Source organism: Ctenopharyngodon idella, chromosome 15, assembly GCF_019924925.1.
Source record: "Ctenopharyngodon idella isolate HZGC_01 chromosome 15, HZGC01, whole genome shotgun sequence".
Taxonomy (NCBI): Eukaryota; Metazoa; Chordata; class Actinopteri; order Cypriniformes; family Xenocyprididae; genus Ctenopharyngodon; species Ctenopharyngodon idella.
Genome location: NC_067234.1, coordinates 16,165,140 through 16,185,170, shown reverse-complemented (window position 1 = coordinate 16,185,170; position 20,031 = coordinate 16,165,140). Strand labels below are relative to the sequence as shown.

The 20,031-nt window shown below is 36.6% G+C and overlaps 1 protein-coding gene across 3 annotated transcripts in view; it reads left to right on the top strand.

Annotated features, from left to right (window-relative positions):
* b3glcta (beta 3-glucosyltransferase a) overlaps positions 1-20,031 on the top strand; it is a 114,497-nt gene that overhangs the window by 69,257 nt on the left and 25,209 nt on the right. For all 3 annotated transcript variants that reach the window (XM_051863086.1, XM_051863084.1, XM_051863085.1), the window contains 5 exons: positions 10,831-10,907; positions 12,547-12,658; positions 15,512-15,648; positions 16,220-16,283; positions 19,134-19,265. In XM_051863086.1, coding sequence (XP_051719046.1) covers positions 10,831-10,907; positions 12,547-12,658; positions 15,512-15,648; positions 16,220-16,283; positions 19,134-19,265 — 522 coding nt within the window. The remainder of the gene's footprint in view (positions 1-10,830; positions 10,908-12,546; positions 12,659-15,511; positions 15,649-16,219; positions 16,284-19,133; positions 19,266-20,031) is intronic.

Genomic DNA, 20,031 nt, shown 5'->3' with positions numbered 1-20,031 from the left:
TGTGCTCGACTGTCATGCTTCTTTATGCATTGCCACAAGATGTCAGCACTAGTCTGAGACATGCGACGGTTGATTTCTGATGCTTAATCCTTGTTTCAGTAGAGCAATTTGTTTCTCTTTAGTTAAACTCATGAGGCCTAACATTTATTCGTTACAGAGAAATGCTCGTGCATCACGCTCTACATGGATGTGCACATCAATTCTTTCCCTCTCTGTTGGTCTATATGAACCCTGACAGCTCCAGTATTGTCAGTGTAAATTAGATTTATCACTCTTGCCCTGTGTGACTGTATAGTGCCTCCTGAACATTGCACGCTTGCTCATATTCACACCCCGGTGTGCAGCCAGCAATGACTGTTATGCTGTAAAAGCTGTGGGATGTTTGTTCCACCACTGGGGGGCCGAAGCAGCAGAACAGTGGGATTGTATGCAGCAGAGAATAAATTCAATAAGACCAGCAGTCTGTAAACAAACACTGACTGAGTTATTCCTCTCTAGATCCCCGAGAGGGCACAGAAGTCTGTAAACTTAGTATGGCAGCAACTGGTATTACCGGGTGGTATTCCAGAAAGCAACTTACTGTCACATATACCCTGAACTCTCGGTTGATTAACCCAAGATCTGCTTACTCGAGGTATGCTGGTTCCAAAAATGTGTCCGGGAGTAAGTTCAGCCAAGCCAGAGTATGTTCCCGGTAAACACACGAGACATTCTCAACAACAGAGCAACAAATCGATGATTCACCATAGAGACAGATGCTAAGAAAAGCACGCCATTCTACTTCCTCGCCTTTAACGGTGATTTACATAACCTACTCAGTGTACGTCGCCACCTACTTGGTGGTTGTACAATCATTTTTTCAATCTTTTTATTTAATAAGTAATCTTTATTCACTGAGAATAAGAATTATGTTGTTTGATTGATGCTAATTAGGGCCTTTTAACTAGTTGCTTATTAGCATACATATTACTAGAATATTGGCTGTTTATTAGTACTTGTTAAGCACATATTAATGCCTTATTCTACATTCTTAATCCTACCCAATACCTAAACTTAACAACTACCTTACTAACTATTAATAAGCAGTAAATTAGGAGTTTACTGATGGAAAAGTCGTAGTTAATAGTTTATATGTGTTCCCTATACGAAAGTGTTACCGATATATGTATTTTATTATAGAAATTATAGCATAGAAATCATCTTCTTATAAAAAGGAAAAGAGCAGATCCATCTGAGATGACTGTATATACAGTATATGTGTGTGTATGAGGGGCCGTACAAGCCATAATTCATTCTGGCACTCTCACACACTTAGATTCTCCTTTCACACACATACATTTCTACTCTCTCTCATACATACATTCTCCTTTCATATACATGTGTACATTTTGGGTTGTTTTTAGCCCAAGGGCTAGGTAAATATAGGACAGAACACAGGTTGGGCTAATTTTACCCAGCATAAAGGGTTGATTTTATTCATTATTTTTTTTCTGTGATATAGCTTATTTAGTACTTACAGATTAAATTATCTAAACCAGTGGTTCCCAACCTTTTTAACCTCAAGTACCCCCACAACTCCATCAATAAGGCTCAAGTACCCCTTTATTGACACTAAACAAAAGTAAATGCGGCGTTTATATTTTAATGCGGTTGTCACAATTACCTAATTTACCAATGAACCAGTTTTATTGATTGCAATTAAGACTTAAAGATATTGGGACATTTTAAATAAGAAACACAATGTAATTGGAGATTCCAGCAGTTCAAATGTTATTTTGAATATGATGACAAAAACATTATTTATTCAGAGATTGTCCCCATTTGTAAAACTGAAAGTTTCAAGATGTAGGAAATCCAACATTTGATTGAAAACAAACACTTTTATTTAAAAATAAAAAAGACACGAAAAATACCACTATAACCAGTAGATGGCGGTAGATAAGCACTTATTGACTTAAGCCAATAAGTCACAAAGTCTTTCAAATAAATCTTTCAATTACAATGTGTCTACTATGCTTTTTATGAGAGGATTTGTGAGCGTAGGACTTATTAAACTGGCACTAAAAAAAACTTCAGTGTTTTGAGGGCTATTGAGCTGAGTCTAACTTACACTAATATGCTATACCTACTCCATAAAATTTTGGCAACAGATTACAAGCAATATTATTAATTAAATTCAACAAATAGAACTGAGTTAGAATTAATCAAATGAATTCCTTAAATGTCAACCATTTAAAACAAGTAAAATTTAAACAAAAATATCTGAATAACAGACAGACGTCAAAGATGAATTAAGAACTCTTTATTTTTTATTGCCAACATTGAAGACACCTGCTGATAACAAGCAGAATCACTGAAGGAACGAGAAACACAAGAATCAACACAGGTTTAGATGTTGATTGAAAATGTTGGTCACCATTATGATGATCAGTGTTTCATTTAGCTGGGCAGTTTGACTCTTTGCTTTTTATGTCAGTTTGTGGTTTTTGTAATGTTTTTTGCTAATTTTACACATTTTAAACTCAATTCTTATATGTTGAATTTGATTAATAATATTGCGTGTAATCTGTTGCCACAATTTTATTAAGTAGATAGAGCGTATTACTTCTTACAGTGTAGTTTTTACCATGCCTAAAAATATTGCCTACATTTAAAATCATTTAACAAACATTTTAGAAGTAAAAATGATAAATTTAGGTCTAAAAGTAATTCAAGTGTAATCAAAAGTCCCGTCCCGTTTCCACCGCAATGATGCTGATTCTCCTGCCGGAGATGGGCTCGCGTTTGGCGGCGGAGCTCATTTCAGACCACCGTCTCACTCGTAGCCGAAAGATGCTGTGGCTGCTTCCATAACCTGCCCATTAACAATCAGTGCACAGTTCTGATAACATATTTCAATATCCAAAGTATTTATATTCAGTATCTTTAGGAATAAATTGTTAATTTTACGCAAGGCATCAAGTGTTTCCTTCATCCGAAAGACGGATGCGACACTCGTTTACTGACATCGCATCCCTGTAGTTTGCTTTGCATTAAATAAAATTATTTACAGCTCAGCAATGATTTTATACGTGAAATAAAACATACACAAACCTGTACTTCATAGACAAAATGCATCAAGTCGGCAGGGCGGCGCTGAGAAGCTGAACGTCACGTGATGATCGCGCCTGACCTGCCTTCCGTTTCCACTATACTCTCTCTCACACACATATATTCTTCTCTTACATAGATATTTTCTTCAGACATGCATGTGTGAGAGTAGAATATGTATGTATGTGAAAGGAGAATGTATGTGTGTGAGAGTGCCAGAATGAATTTAGACTTGATTGGCTATGGGATATGGGATATGTGTGTGTGTGTATTTATAAATATACACACGCACAGTGTCAGATGTCAGATGTTGAGAAGGAAACACATGCCCTGAAGATTGGTCTTTTTCATAATGCTTGTCATCATTTCATTCTTCTTCTTTGTGTTTGTCTTCTTATGTGTCATCAGCTGTTCTTCCTTGTTGTCTTCATCTTCAGCATTCAAACTTTGCTTGTAGATAATAGAGCTGCACGATTAAAAGATCACGATCTTGATTCAAAACACCCACGCGGTCTTATTCTTACAACGATTCGGCTGTCTATAAAACGTTTCATCACAGAAACATTCAGATCTGCGTTGGCGCTGCCGCTGACCCAGAGAGAGCAGTTGTCGTGTATGATGCAGCTTCTTTTCAGCCACACAGTATCATTATTTCTGCTACAATAATTCAAATTATGGGATAAAATTTTATAGTCAAAATAGTGTAAATCTCTTGACACTTCAAATAAAGATTGCATCAATTACATTGTTGCAACGATAGTGCAGTGCATTTGTCATTGAATCATTCTTTCAAGAGATTAATTTAAAAACAGATTCATCCAGTAATGAAACAAGAGAAGTCTTTATGAATCTAATTAATTATTTATTTCAATAGACTGCAACAGTTAACATTTTGTCATAACCTCTAGTAAATTACATGTTATTTTGTTTAGTTGTCTATTCAGAATCGTGGGAAAATCATGTTCTCTATAAAAAAATTTAAAAAAAAAAAAGTGATTCTACATTTATTCAGAATCATGCTCTAGTAGATATTTACGGTCTTAGTAATGTTTAATATACAGTTGAGCTCAAAAGTTTACATACCCCTCGCAGAATCTAGAAAAATGTGAATCATTTTAACAAAATAAGAAGGATCATGAAAATTGCATGTTATTTTTTATTTAGTACTGTCCTGAATAAACTATTTCACATAACAGTTGTTTACATAAAGTCCACAAGACAAAAAAAAAAAATAGCAGAAATTATAAAAATGACCCAGTTCAAAAGTTTACACACCCTTGATTCTTAATACTGTGTGTGGTTACCTGGATGATCCACGACTGTTTTTTTTTGTTGTGTGATGGTTGTTCATGAGTCTCTTGTTTGTTCTGAGCAGTTAAACTGAGCTCTGTTCTTCAGAAAAAATCCTCCAGGTCCTGCAGATTCTTTGGTTTTCCACCATCTTCTGCATATTTGAACCCTTTCCAGCAGTGAATGTATGATTCTGAGATCCGTCTTTTTACACTGAGGACAACTGAGGGACTCAAACACAACTATTACAAAAGCTGCAAAACTGACAAAACTATTACAAAAGGTTCAAATATTCACTGATGCTCCAGAAGGAAACACGACACATTAATAAGAGTCGGGGATATAACATTTTTGAATTGGATGAACAGAATAAATTGTACTTTTTTTGTCTTCTGGGAAACATGTAAGTATCTTTTGTAGCTTCCAAAGGGCAGAACTAAATGAAAAAATATGTTCTTTAAACAAAATTTAAAAAAAAACTTGCACATCAACTTCTTGTTCAAAAATTTTCACCCCCGACTCTTAATGCGTCGTGTTTCCTTCTGGAGCATCAGTGAATGTTTGAACCTTGTTTAATAGTTGTGTTTGAGTCCCTCAGTTGTCCTCAGTGTGAAAAGACGGATCTCAGAATCATTCAGTCACTGCTGGAAAGGATTCAAATATGCAGAAGATGCTGGAAATCTGAAGAATCTGCAGGAGCTGGAGGATTTTTCTGAAGAACAGAGCTCAGTTTAACTGCTCAGAACAAACAAGAGACTCATGAACAACCATCACAAAACAAAAAAAACAGTTGTAGATCATCCAGGTAACCACACACAGTATTAAGAATCAAGGGTGTGTAAACTTTTGAACAGGGTCATTTTTATAATTTCTGCTATTTTTTTGTCTTGTGGACTTTATGTAAACAACTGTTATGTGAAATAGTTTATTCAGGACAGTACTAAATAAAAAATAACATGCAATTTTCATGATCCTTCTTATTTTGTTAAAATGATTCACATTTTTGCAGATTCTTCAAGGGGAATGTAAACTTTTGAGCTCAACTGTATATGTAATTGTACATGTGTGTGTGTGCAAATATTTACTTAGCTGTCTTTCAAGCACTAGTATTTTCTAGGAAAGGAAGTTTTGGAGTGTGCAGACAAAGAGTTTGATTTAACAAATATTAAAAAGTCTTGGTGTATTCTCAACATATACCTCTTTCTGATTTCTACAGGAAGTAGTGGAAGGAGTTCTGTAATTGCAAATGATTTGGAAATGACATCTGTGTTATTCATTACAGACATCGGGGAAGCTGTTATTAGTTTCATCCATTAGCTCAAATTTGTCTTAATTAATTACACCGATACACAGACATGATTAGACCAGGCACTCTTTAGCAGGGCAATGCATTATAATATGTTTGTTCCAGTCTCTATGGTAATAAGGCCGAATGGGCAGAGAACATTAGCTAAATTAACCTGAACTCACAACTGAAATGCATCCTCATAATGATTTGTATTAGTTTGACCTGACATGCAGCTTTTTAAAATACTGTTTGGATCTACCTGCTGGCTTGTTTATTTCATGACGTTACACAATCATAAAAGATTAGCTTAAAGGGTACATCGACCATTCTCTGCTGTAAATTGTTTGTTGCTGGTCAAAAACATGCCACCAATTTTATTTAATGCATTAAGTGTTTTTTGAAGCTATCAGTCCAGTTGTTTGGCCAAGCTTAGATGGACAGTCTTACCACATTGTTTCATGTTTTTGTTCTCTCAAGGCAAAATTCCATCCAAAGCTTGACATTTAAAGCATGTTTAGTTTAAAAGGCATTTTCCACAAAGAAAATATCACCCTGAGAATAATGCAAAGGTTAATTATTCTTCTCATGACATAGGACAGATAGATCAGACACTTCTAAGATTAGAGTGCTAATTTCTCACCATTCTGGTGTCTGGCCGCGACGTAATTGAGCCAGGACGATCATCTGAGGTAACACAAGGTAGCAAGGTCACGCCGACCCCCATTTTCAACGTCGCCTTTAGTCACAGCGTAATCACGATCCCTTTTTTCTCTGTTCACATCCTAATGAGCTGTATCAAGACACACAATGGGTGTCACAAAGGATATCTCTTTTTGGAGCACATTTGTGAATATATTAAGGGGTAGTACTGAACATGAGCGCTCTCTCATCTGATTCATTGCCACTCCTGTTGCAAACTTTTACATGTACTAAAATTCAATAGTTTGGTTGATTAGTTGAAATATAAGTGAGGTAAGTACGTGTATGTGAAGTTCACTAATGTGAAGTGAGCACGCAATTTTAAGTAGCACATCTCGTTTTTGATTTTTTTGGTGTATTGACTGGTTGCGGTAGTTTAGAAGTCATGAAACAATAGAGAAGAAGAAAGCCTTGGGTATGATTTAAATTGTCATCAATATCAGATTAATCTCAAGATTTAAGATTAATATTGTGACAACTGTAAACACTTTCCTAGCATCCTGAGTTTAGCATCTACAGTAGGATCTATATTTATATATACAGCCATATCAGAATATACTGCACAGGTTTAGTCTCTTAAGGACCATTCACACTAATGATGATAACTATGAAGTTTTAATAGACATTCTAGTTTAATGAGAATAGTAAAGTCCACAGCTATTCAGCTTTTATTCTGCAAGCATTAAAATGATTAAAAGTGAAAGTAATAATGTTACAAATAATTTATATTTCAAATAAATGTTGTTCTTTTTAACTTCTTAAAAATATAATGATACCTGATAATGATACATTTCCCCTTAGCATTTTGAGCGCTGCTAAGCGGATTCTTGAACACGCGAGTATTTGTAAACAAAGCGTCTATCAGCGGCAGTGGTGTGCGGTGGTGTTTAAAATGAGGAGGCAAAGTCCTCATTTATGTCCCTGTTACACAATTAGTTAACATTACATAAAGAGACTGAATACAATTATATTTTGTTATTGTTACACTATGTAATGTTCTATTTATTAAAACCAAATATAAATTTAATCAAGTTAGTGTTTTTACTCATTTTTACCTTTATTCCAAAATAATAATTAAAGGCAGTAACAATATATATTATTTATATTATTATAAACTAATATTATTCAGCTTTTCTTTATAGTAGTCAATTTATTTTCAGCAGTCATCAAGCTTGTACACACTGGTCAGTGGTCACAGACATGAAGATGTACCTTTAATTTCACCACGCTCAATAAAAACCCCCGCAGTCATCATGTTTTCAGGCCATTTCGAGTTTTATTTTGACATGACACAAAGCAGTGATATCTAACTGACAGTTGTTTACTTACTTTTTAATTAGTCTTCCCATTAACGCCATCGCTGTCTTCATTCAGGCTGAATCGACGAGAACGCGCACGAAAACAAGAGGCGGGATTTATCGCACGAACCAATCATGTCCAATCATAACCGATCATATCCAATCATTGCGCAATTGAGGCATTGCCTCCTCTCACGTGACTTTCCCCCATTCATTCTCAATTACCCCCCACTAAACCCACTGCACACTATAGAGGCTCTGCTTTATTTCTGTGAGCTGAAGGGAGGCAGAGAGATGTGGACTCCCCGCTGTAACTTCACCTGTGGGTGTCGCTGTTTGACAGTGTTTTTTTAGGAAAAGACTTTTACACTTTTTAATGTCAAATTTTGAAACATTCATGTTGTTTTATTTTTGTAATATCGATTATTTTCTCATCCAGTTTTTTTGAGGAGGCACTGCCTCCCTTGCCTCCTCGGAGGAAACGCCCCTGATCAGCGGATATATTTGCCAATCACAGACATATCTGTTGAGCGTGTGAACACAATGGCCAATCAGAGGTGTTTAACAACAGCGAAAAATGCTGGTATCGTCAAAGACTATAGATATAGAAAGACGGTTCAGTCCTATTAGTTATGAATGGGAGAGACTGCAATGCACAATATGGCGGAATATGTGCCGCCTTCTAAGTAAAAGAGCCAATCGCAGATTGATAAAGTCATTGCGTCACTGCAGCTGCTGTTGGAGGCTCCAGTTCTCACAGAAACCTGAGACTCGTGCTTACAGGCAGGCACGTGCACACAAACACAAAAGGGAGCTTGAGCACCTGCCCTTTTTCTTCCTCGAGAGAAAGTGCCCTTTTTTATTTTTTTAATGGATTCCTGTTTGTGCACAGCTTCCATGTCAAACAAATATATTTACTGAATAAAATAAAAAACAATATATCAGGTCGGCTTTGTGGAGTTCAGCTGCCCTCCCTCCGCGACACGCCATTCATTCCCGCACGCACGCGCGCCCCGCCCCACCTCGTGTTTGCTGCTGGCTGACAACTTGTGACAACTATTCCCGGGAAAAGACAACAGCTGTGTGTCTGGCGATGAGAAGCGAAAAAGAAAAAAGCCCAAGATGAATCCCGTGCATCTTTTTTTAGGTAGCCTATGTATGTTTACAAGCATGTGAAATTTTTGGCTATTTAAGAGTGATATTATTTATACGTGTTTAACTCTGCGTTAATAATTTGACCACCAGCAACTCATCTGCCTGATTTGATACTAATGCAATTTATGTCATATTATAATTTCAATTATTTTAATGTGCTATGCATTGCGTTTTGAACCATGGTGAATATATCTGTAGGGCTGTCAATACTGGAAGTGGAGCTTTCCATGGACGCAAATCCATGAAACGCATTATTAGACAGTTTTCTAAGGATGCATGATTTATTAAAACCATTAACAAAAAAATGTTTTGATGTCCACATATTTTTGTTGAAGAAATTACCGTGGCTGTTGCATTTCTGTCATAAAGAAGTGGCCAAATATTATTATTATTATTATTATTTAATTAAATTATATTTTTAATTATGCTTGTTGGCCAAAAACAAGGATTTGATCGTGTGTAACAATAACAATCACCAGGCTTTTGGCACCCTCTGCAGGCATTTGTTATAATATATATTATGTACTTATAACATTTCAGGGGAAAAACACTCTTGATGTGTTTAAATATGCAGATTAGCTTGTTTGGGTTAATTTAGAAGAAATCTACAGATGCAAACAGACGGAGGATAGTAGGCTTAAAACAAACACCATCTAAATGTGTATTTTGTAAGTTTTCTTTCCATTAGAGTAAAAGAAGACATGGAAGGAAAAATAGACCAAAATCTTGAAATTGCCCACTACATGAAAGAAGTATTCCAATAACACCAAAAGAATTAAAAACGATTTATTGATTTGTGCAAAATACACAAATTATTAGTGAAACTGTGTCCCTCTCCTTGGTGCAGTCATTTATTCTAAATATACAGTAAAGCTACTTGAAAATGTTAGTAGAAAACATGCACACTGTGGCATAGTTTCCTCTGCTGTTGCCTGTTCTTGATAAACCTAGTGAATACTGAAGAAGACTATGGTCTCTGTGTGAACTGATTATTTTGTAGAAATCTGTTGAGTATGAAACAATTGTGTGAGTGTGAGGGAATTAAAATAAATTGGTAAGGAAGTCAGAGCTGTGTTAATATATTTAACGTTTTGTTTATTATTTTTTTAAATAAATAATTATGAGAAGTGCTCTTTTTTCCACTTGAGCCCCTGCCCCCCAAATGTCTGTGTCTGTCCCTGCTTTATGACTGCACATGCGCAGTGGCTCGTCTAGACTGAAAAATAAGCTTTTTTAATGCTATTTGAGCATAAGAAACATTTATGGGAAAGTTCATGTCAGATTTTGTTGCTGAATATGTTATTTATTGTGAGTTCACCAAGCAGATTTTGAGATTTCAGGATTCAAATTGATATAGGACTTGGTCTTGGATGCCCAAAATAGCTGCCCGGAGGCGTTGCAAATATGGCCGCCGAGTGAACAGGCTTTCCTTGAAAGCACCACATTTTTAAAATGTCAGTACCAAATTGGTACTGAAGTCGGTACTTTTGACAACCCTACTTTCTATTCATTAAAGAATCCTGAAAAAAAGTTTTCATGGTTTCCACCAAAAAAATATTAAGCAGCACAACTGTTTTCAACATTGGTAATAATAGGAAATGTTTTTTGAGCATATTAGAATGATTTCTAAAGGATCATGTGACACTGAAGACTGGAGTAATGGCTGCCATCACAGAAATAAATTACATTTTTAAATAAATACAAATATTAAACAGTTATTTTAAATTGTAATATTTCACAATATTACTTGTTTTTGATAAAATAAAAAAAAATGCAGCCTTGCTAAGCATAAGAGACTTTTTTTCAAAAACATTACAAGGTGTGTGTCTTAAACTGATCGCTCTTCTGCTCTCTCTTTGAAGTCCATCCATGATTGTGCTGGCTGTTGTCCTGAAAGTAAACTACGGTCTCAAATCAGATAAACTCACTTGATAGCTGGCAGTTCTCATGTTATCTTCCCATTTTCTCTTCATCTGACAGTAGTTGTAATAGAGTGTTTGTCTCTTTCAGAGTCCCCCTGTCATCCTGCTCCTGCACACACTGTCAGACAATGAGGGAGACTGGAGCATTCTCCCACTGCTGCCTTAGTAAGTGCTGTCAGTACTGACATTACAGACATTCAGCATGGTGAAATCTCAGTGTTAATGGCTGATACTGAGATTCACTTGCATTATTGCTGTGTTTGGAGTTATTTAAATATCACATGATCAAGAGTGCTATTGTACTGAATATCAAAACAGCTGTGATTTTGCAGTAAGCATTATTTTAAATAAGTAATTACTTTACGAGCATTAAAAAAAGTATTTTCTATATAGTTTGATTGTGTTTGTAGCATGAATGTAATCTGGACATATTAGATTCACCATGTTGTCATTATCATGTGACCTACCAGTGTCAGTTGCGTCCTTCACCACCATTCACATATCTATCCCGTGGCCTCATGGGATAGTAAAGTGTTCATCATATGCACACTTCAGAATCTCGCCGGAAATAGTAGTAGGTCATCCGGGTACCTTTTGCCTACTCTTTTATGAGTAGCGCAGTTTAATGCTTCGTTTTTAAAAATACGCAGTATTTTTCGTATATTTTACCTTTTATTCTACACCGCTGTCTCCATTGTCATCTGAACGGCTCGTTTGACCTCCTGGTTCTATGATAAATCTCCCTCCGAAATACGCAATGGGCTCAGATAGGTTAGCTAGCCCAGTGTATTGTGATTCGCTGAAGCGTCCGGAAACACCACGCCCCTTACCATTAGTTGTTACATGTGCTTCAATGGAAATGTAAATAATGGCGTCTATATTGCCGTATCAAATTGAGCCTGAATCAGACCCAGATAGCAGTAATGATGAAGAGGGTCAAGCAGAACCTCTGCAAGCACGGCTTTTAAAGGACGTTTCTGAATGGTAAGTATTTTCTTTTGTGTCAAAGTGTTTAGATATGCTGTCACATGTTACTGCTGTTTATGTTAGCTTTCAATATACGGTTTTATCCTGATTAAAGCTTTACTGTAGCCGAATACATGACTGAGTAGTAGCATATTTGTAAAGGTATCGTTTAATTTATAGCATGAACAACTGTTTGTCTATGAACATAGAAGTTTGTTGGCGTTTGTTGAAGTATAAAATATAATTTAGCTAACTGGCTAGCGAAGCTAAACCACGTTGGTCTTTGTTTACGTCCTTGGTGCAACCAAAAAATAGCAACACAATACATTTAAAAGAAACAATAAACATACTTACAGTTAGGGGCCCATAAACAGCAGCTTCTGCTTTTAAAGTGGGAACTGCTTCATCTTTCACTAATAGCCCAAATCCAGCATTGACCTCGTGTAGATTCTGGAAGCTGTCAATATCACTGATTATTATAATGGGTTCTATTATCTATTGATGCGTCGCGCCACTTCCATAATGCCGCGCGACATGGCCTCGCCCACTTTGTTGCCTGTTCCCGTGGGCAGGGTTTATGTTAATTGCAGCGTTTATGATGTCACCAACCCAGGAAGAAGCTCGTTGTAGTCCAAACCGGTCGTTTTTGTAGGCATTAAACTGCCATAACTTTAAAAGACCGTATCTCCATTTGCACTGAATTTTCAGTGCTGTAACTTTGCAGATACTGTTTATGCTCAAGCAGCAACATTACACACTAACTAAAGCTAAAAAAGTGAAATCGCAATGAACCACCCCTTTAAAATTTTTGATAATGCAGAATGTTTTTTTCCTTCAGCTTGTCATCACAGTTTGGCAAGAACTCTTCTTGGATCATGTTTCTGGAGGAGGACACCAGAGTGAAACTCCAAAAACTTCATGAGGTCCTCAAAAAATTTGACCACAGAAAAGTAAGAACTTTTCATAATGTGCCGAATGTGAAAAATTGAACAAAATTCATGTTTAGGCCCTTACTTGATGTAGTCACAGTCACCAAGAGTGGAAATAGGCTGAAATAGTGTTTTCTTATGTATATTCCATCATGCTGTTCAGTGAAGACTTATTCCTGTAGATATTCATTATCATCATGAATTTAAGCTATAGTGAATATAATAAAAAGGGTTCCACACATTTCCAGTCATTAAAATGCTGTATGCCCTAATAATGCCGTAAAATCCCAAATGACCAATGGATTTTGAGTTGTGCACCACCTAGTTCTATTATTAATGAAACCTTAATGCTTTTCAGACTTTTTTCCTCTTAAATGATCACAACATTCATTATGTTGAATGGCACACTCAAGGGTATAAGCACTTAATACTGAAAGCTGTTCTAAAAAAATTGATTTGCAGTCTAACATTGATCTTGCCATGGAAAAGTGAAAAGATTAATTATGTATGCACTAAAAGACTCTCCAAGACGCAACTTTATCAATGTTACAACCCTCCTAACAGAAATCACATTAAATTACAAAATGCATCAAAGCCCAGAAGTGATATTCATGCAATTTGCAGTTTTCATTCTTGAAAATGGACATGGTAATTGATGTCTATAAATATACTACCAAGCTGTGTTTAAAGGTAACAAAAATTCAACTACTTCAACCTATATACAGTGGGTACAGAAAGTATTCAGACCCCCTTAAATTTTTTACTCTTTGTTATATTGCAGCCATTTGCTAAAATCATTTAAGTTCATTTTTTTTCCTCATTAATGTACACACAGCACCCCATATTGACAGAAAAACACAGAACTGTTGACATTTTTGCAGATTTATTAAAAAAGAAAAACTGAAGTATCACATGGTCCTAAGTATTCAGACCCTTTGCTCAGTATTTAGTAGAAGCACCCTTTTGATCTAATACAGCCATGAGTCTTTTTGGGAAAGATGCAACAAGTTTTTCACACCTGGATTTGGGGATCCTCTGCCATTCCTCCTTGCAGATCCTCTCCAGTTCTGTCAGGTTGGATGGTAAACGTTGGTGGACAGCCATTTTTAGGTCTCTCCAGAGATGCTCAATTGGGTTTAAGTCAGGGCTCTGGCTGGGCCATTCAAGAACAGTCACGGAGTTGTTGTGAAGCCACTCCTTCATTATTTTAGCTGTGTGCTTAGGGTCATTGTCTTGTTGGAAGGTAAACCTTCGGCCCAGTCTGAGGTCCTGAGCGCTCTGGAGAAGGTTTTTGTCCAGGATATCCCTGTACTTGGCCACATTCATCTTTCCCTCGATTGCAACCAGTCTTCCTGTCCCTGCAGCTGAAGAACACCCCCACAGCATGATGCTGCCACCACCATGCTTCACTGTTGGGACTGTATTGGACAGGCGATGAGCAGTGCCTGGTTTTCTCCACACATACCGTTTAGAATTAAAGCCAAAAAGTTGTATCTTGGTCTCATCAGACCAGAGAATCTTATTTCTCACCATCTTGGAGTCCTCCATGCGGGCTTTCATGTGTCTTGCACTGAGGAGAGGCTTCCGTCGGGCCACTCTGCCATAAAGCCCCGACTGGTGGAGGGCTGCAGTGATGGTTGACTTTCTACAACTTTCTCCCATCTCCCGACTGCATCTCTGGAGCTCAGCCACAGTGATCTTTGGGTTCTTCTTTACCTCTCTCACCAAGGCTCTTCTCCCCCGATAGCTCAGTTTGGCCGGACGGCCAGCTCTAGGAAGGGTTCTGGTCGTCCCAAATGTCTTCCATTTAAGGATTATGGAGGCCACTGTGCTCTTAGGAACCTTAAGTGCAGCAGAAATTTTTTTGTAACCTTGGCCAGATCTGTGCCTTGCCACAATTCTGTCTCTGAGCTCTTCAGGCAGTTCCTTTGACCCCATGATTCTCATTTGCTCTGACATGCACTGTGAGCTGTAAGGTCTTATATAGACAGGTGTGTGGCTTTCCTAATCCAGTCCAATCAGTATAATCAAACACAGCTGGACTCAAATGAAGGTGTAGAACCATCTCAAGGATGATCAGAAGAAATGGACAGCACCTGAGTTAAATATATGAGTGTCACAGCAAAGGGTCTGAATACTTAGGACTATGTGGTATTTCAGTTTTTCTTTTTTAATAAATCTGCAAAAATGTCAACAATTCTGTGTTTTTCTGTCAATATGGGGTGCTGTGTGTACATTAACGAGGAAAAAAAATGAACTTAAATGATTTTAGCAAATGGCTGCAATATAACAAAGAGTGAAAAATTTAAGGGGGTCTGAATACTTTCCGTACCCACTGTATATATATATATATATATATATATATATAATTTCCTGACTAAATCTTTTCTCACTTACCATATGCCACCTGCCATTTTCTACAGAGTAAGTGAGACAGATACACGTACATATATTCTGATCATTTCTCTCCTCTTAAAATTTCATTTGCCTGTGTTGTTGGCGGCATATTAATGAAACATGACAGTGCAAAGCCATTTACAGCTGCCTGTCATGTCGAATATACTGTCTGACTTCATCAAAATCTGTCCACCTGAGCCTTTTCAAAATAACACCATAATGTAAAAAACATTATGATGAGTCACTTGTACAGTGCATTCAACATGACAGGCAGCTATTATTATTATTATTTTTATTTAACCTATGACTACGTACAGAGCAGTGTTGACTGTGGAAACAGAATGAAAGGTTAGTTAAAATCAAGCTGGAGACTGTAACGCCCTACACAGTGTCATATGAACGGGTGGCAGCTGTTACAGTGTGATTGAGCCTGAGATGACCATCACGGTGTGATTGATCTCCACATTTTGCCCTCAGGAGTGGTTTCTTGGCAAGCCACTACATGATGAAGAGTCCACCATCATCCACCATTATGCCTTTTCTGAGAACCCAGCCGCTTTCGAGTACCCAGACTTCTCTGCAGGATGGGCTCTTAGCATCCCTCTTGTCAACAGGTTTGAATGCTGCCCTCAGCTGAACTCACTAGCTTTCACAAAGCAGAACAGGGATCAAGTCTTCCAATATGTTTTTATAGATGAGGTTTAAGTCAAATGAATTAAAACTATTCCATTTTATTATTCATGCAATGTTTCTGAAAGATTTTTTAAAGCTGGAATCTTTGCATAAAACAAGAAATGCAAAGAGTGCTACTGGGGAAAAAATCTTTGTATCCTGGTGCTCTTTGGATAAGGGAGAGTTCAACCCATTAAGAAACATATAAGGCCAACCAACTCGAGGATTGAAAAAAAAAAAAAAAAATGTAAAAAGCCTTTATTTACTCATGGCTTTTTTTAATTTTAAAAACAATCACATAACTGGAATCTTTGCATTGTGAAAGTGATTATATCAGGTAATTTGATTTATACCATGGTACTGAAAAATTACCATTGTCATGTACTGTGGTATTGACATGGTACTACCATTTTGCCATTAGAAATATCATGTTTGAGAAGGTATTTTGTGTTGTTTGTCAAAGTTTACATTTTCCTTGTTGTTCACTAATTTTACAGCGATTTTACATTTTAGGTTGACAAGCAAAATTGAAGATGAGCCCTTAAAATCGGACTTCACCATAGATCTGAAACATGAGGTGAGAATTTTGAACGTGCATATTTTTTAGCATATTTTAATTTTAGATTGGTTTAAAGTGTCCATTAAGTAAAATAGTGCATTGAAACTTATAGCGGACATTATACATATACACTATTGCAGTCTCTTATGCTGACTAAGGCTGTGTTTATTTGATCAAAATTACAGTAAAAACAGTAATATTGTGATGTATTATTACAATTTAAAATAATTGTTTTTCTGTTTTAATATATTTTAAAATGTAATTTATTCCTGTGATTACAAGCTGAATTTTCAGCATCATAACTCCAGTCTTTAGTGTCACATGATCCTTCAGAAATCTAAATATGCTGATTTGGTGCTAAAAAAACATTTTTTATCATTACCAATATTGAAAATAGTTGTGCCGCTTAATGTTTTTCTGGAAACTGTGATACATTTTTTATTTTCAAGATTGTTTGATGAATAGAAAGTTCAAAAGAACAGGAAATATTTGAAATAGAAATATTTTGATCAATTTAATTCATCCTTGCTGAATAAATATAATAATTTATTTTTAAAAAATCAGTAGTGGAAATGTTTGTGCACTCAACGCTGTGATTGACAAGTTAGATTCACTTATTCCAGAAAGCTGACATACAGCAATTAAAATATCATAAACTTGGCATACTTCGTTCTTGTACTGTAAGTGCTGTGTTGTTGCTGTGAAGAAATTTACAAGGCAGATAACTGTAATCATTCTCTCATTTCACCCTGTACCGGAATCTACTGTCACATTTCTCAGGGACATTTTGTACCTTCTCGTTCCTTATTTTCCACTCTCTCTCTCTTGCTCTCTTTCCACAAAGTTCTTCTTCAAAAAAAAAAAATTCTTCCAATCCACTCTCCATAGTCTCAGAAAAACATTACATTACACTTGCAGCAGCTTCTGCAGTATTAGTCTGCTTGTTCTTCTTCAGCTCCTTCCTTGCAAAGCTCCCTGTGAAAAGGACAGACAATCTAATAATGTATTGGATCTTGAGAATCTAATTTTCATGTGTGGGAGGTCCATCTTTATACAGAGATACAAGAATAACTTTTTTTAAGTAATGTAATGTTCCATTTTTCAAATGAAAAATGTGACTTTCTATTGGATAACCACTGTTAAAGCAAAAGTAAAAATTCTGTCATCATTTATTCTTCCTCATGTCCAAAAATAAATGGCAATCGAAATGGGATCAGTGCTTAAACAACAAATTGCGTGAAATAAATCTTGATGCTGGGACAAAACATTATATTATACACTGCCCGGAAAAAATAAATAAATAAAGTCGCTGTAATAGGCAAATACTTAAGAATCTATGGATGGATCATTATTGCAGTGATTATTATTTTTCTATATGTTTGGCAACGGTTCTTTTAACCCTTAAAGATGGAGTGTGTAGCTTTTCATTTCTTTAACAACCATGTAGGAAGACACATCATGGCCACATTCCAGGATGACAATGTCAAGATTCACCAGGGTTAAAACTGTGAAAGAATGGTTCAGAGAGCATGAAGAATCATTTTCACACATGAACTGGCATCTCTGAGTCCTGACCTTAATTTCATTAAAAGTCTTTGGGATGTGCTGGAGGAGACTTTACAGAGTGCTCACCTCTTGCATTGTCAATACAAGACAACATTTATTTCCATCAAGAGGTGCATCAATTTTTGGTCAAGATCTTGTATTGACAATGCAAGAGGTGAGCACTCTGTAAAGTCTCCTCCAACACATTCACTTTCAATAAAATTAAGGTCAGTGCCAATTCCTGTGTGAAAATGATTCTTCATGCTCCCTCCCAACAATTCTTTCACAATTTGAGCCTGATGAATCTTGACATTGTCATCCTGGAATATGGCCATGATGTGTCTTCCTACATGGTTGTTAAAGAAATGAAAAGCTACACACTCCATCTTTTAGGGTTAAAAGAACCGTTGCCAAACATATAACATAATAGTCACTGTAATAATGATCCATCCATAGATTCTTAAGTATATAAAATCCAAACAGCGACTTTTTTTTTTGGCCGGGCAGTGTACAAAACATTACATTATATAATTCCCATTTAATAATAGCTGGGATCAAGTCATTTACACACGATGCCGGATAGGACACATACATTTTTACTATCAAAAGAAAAAATCCCCAAAGTGTTCATCTTGTCTGGCCCTCAACTAAACTAACCCTGGCTCTCGCCATAGAGATGCAAAACATTCTTCCTCATGTCATTCCAAACATTCTTTCTTCTGTGGAAAACGCAAGAAGATATTTCATCAAGTCATGAAATCAAAACTTACCTTTTTTATGGAATATTCCAGTACTTATTATAAATGATTTATCCATGCACATCAAAATTCATGTGCCCTCGTAATCGTTAAGCAAAATAACTTTCCCTCCCTTTTGCAGTGACATCTCATTTCCCCTCTGTGTTTACTGCCGAGAGGGCGGGACAACCTGTCACTCACATGAGATCACTGCAATAGCACATGACAACGATCCAATCAATTCCCGATGGACAAAATTTTTTCTTGTTCGAGAAGCTCTTTCACTCAGATAAACATCACAATAGGGAAGAAAAGACTTTAAAAAGTTTCAGTGTTTCAGTGGGCACACATGCTGTTTTGAACCTCACTGACTTTCATTGTAGCAACAAAAACATTTGAAACATTTTTCAAAACATCTTTTTTTGTGTTCGGGCAGAAGAAAGAAAGTCATTCCGGACAGGAGCAAATGATAACATAATTTAAATCTTTGAGCCAACTTTTGCTTTATATGTACTTACTCCAAAGCAACAAGCATTGCTTTGTAATTACAACCATTGCATTAAATTCAATTATTATTCTCCCACAGGTGGCGCTGTACATCTGGGAGGACGGAAAGGGACCTCGGCTGACAGGGGTTCCAGAACTTTGCACGCTGCCAGAGCACAATCCAAGAGCTCAATACTGTGCCACCACTGTCAGCAGCCATTCACCACTGTGTGTAGGTAACCTCCACACCGAGCGCTTAACACACCTGTCACACACACCTAATCAGTATGTGGAGAAGCCTGACGGGAGAAAGTGCAAACCTTCGGCTACGATTTGAGTTAAGACCAGACACTGCTAGAAGTGATGAATTCGATTTGTGCTGGATACAATGTTTGGATAAAAGCTTTTGCTAAATGAATAAATGAAGAGTTTCGGTGTCAAGGTATGCACCTGAATGAAAGAATATCATGATTTTACTTTAAGAAGATTGTTCTGTTCCTCAGAAGAAAGTCATTTATACATAATAGCAGATTTAAGACAATACTGTCCTTTTAAGATAAAAACAGTTCAGTAATTGGTACATAATGTTTTTTCTTTAAGTAACAGCACGTCTAACAGCCTTCTGTGCACACGACCTTTGGAAAATCAATGCAGCTCATCAGTACATGATTATGATGAAGAGGATGTTTTGGCAGATCGCTTAGTATACCTCTATATTTAGTCTCTGAATGGCTGGGTTTGATCCGAGCCAAGTATTATGAATCAAATTAAAAATCCATTTATCCTAATCCATTCCTGGTCATTTCATCCTGTTTCAGTCTAAAGATGGCGACCATGTGTTCACTGCATAACCGCTATGCTTCAAACTTTACGCAAACGACTATGAATATGTGAGGATGGGCTGTTTGCAGACATCACCATCATGCGGATGAAATCATCTGTTGCCTGTTTCCATTATGAAACATTACTGTCTCATTGATTTTAAGTGCCACTTTGTG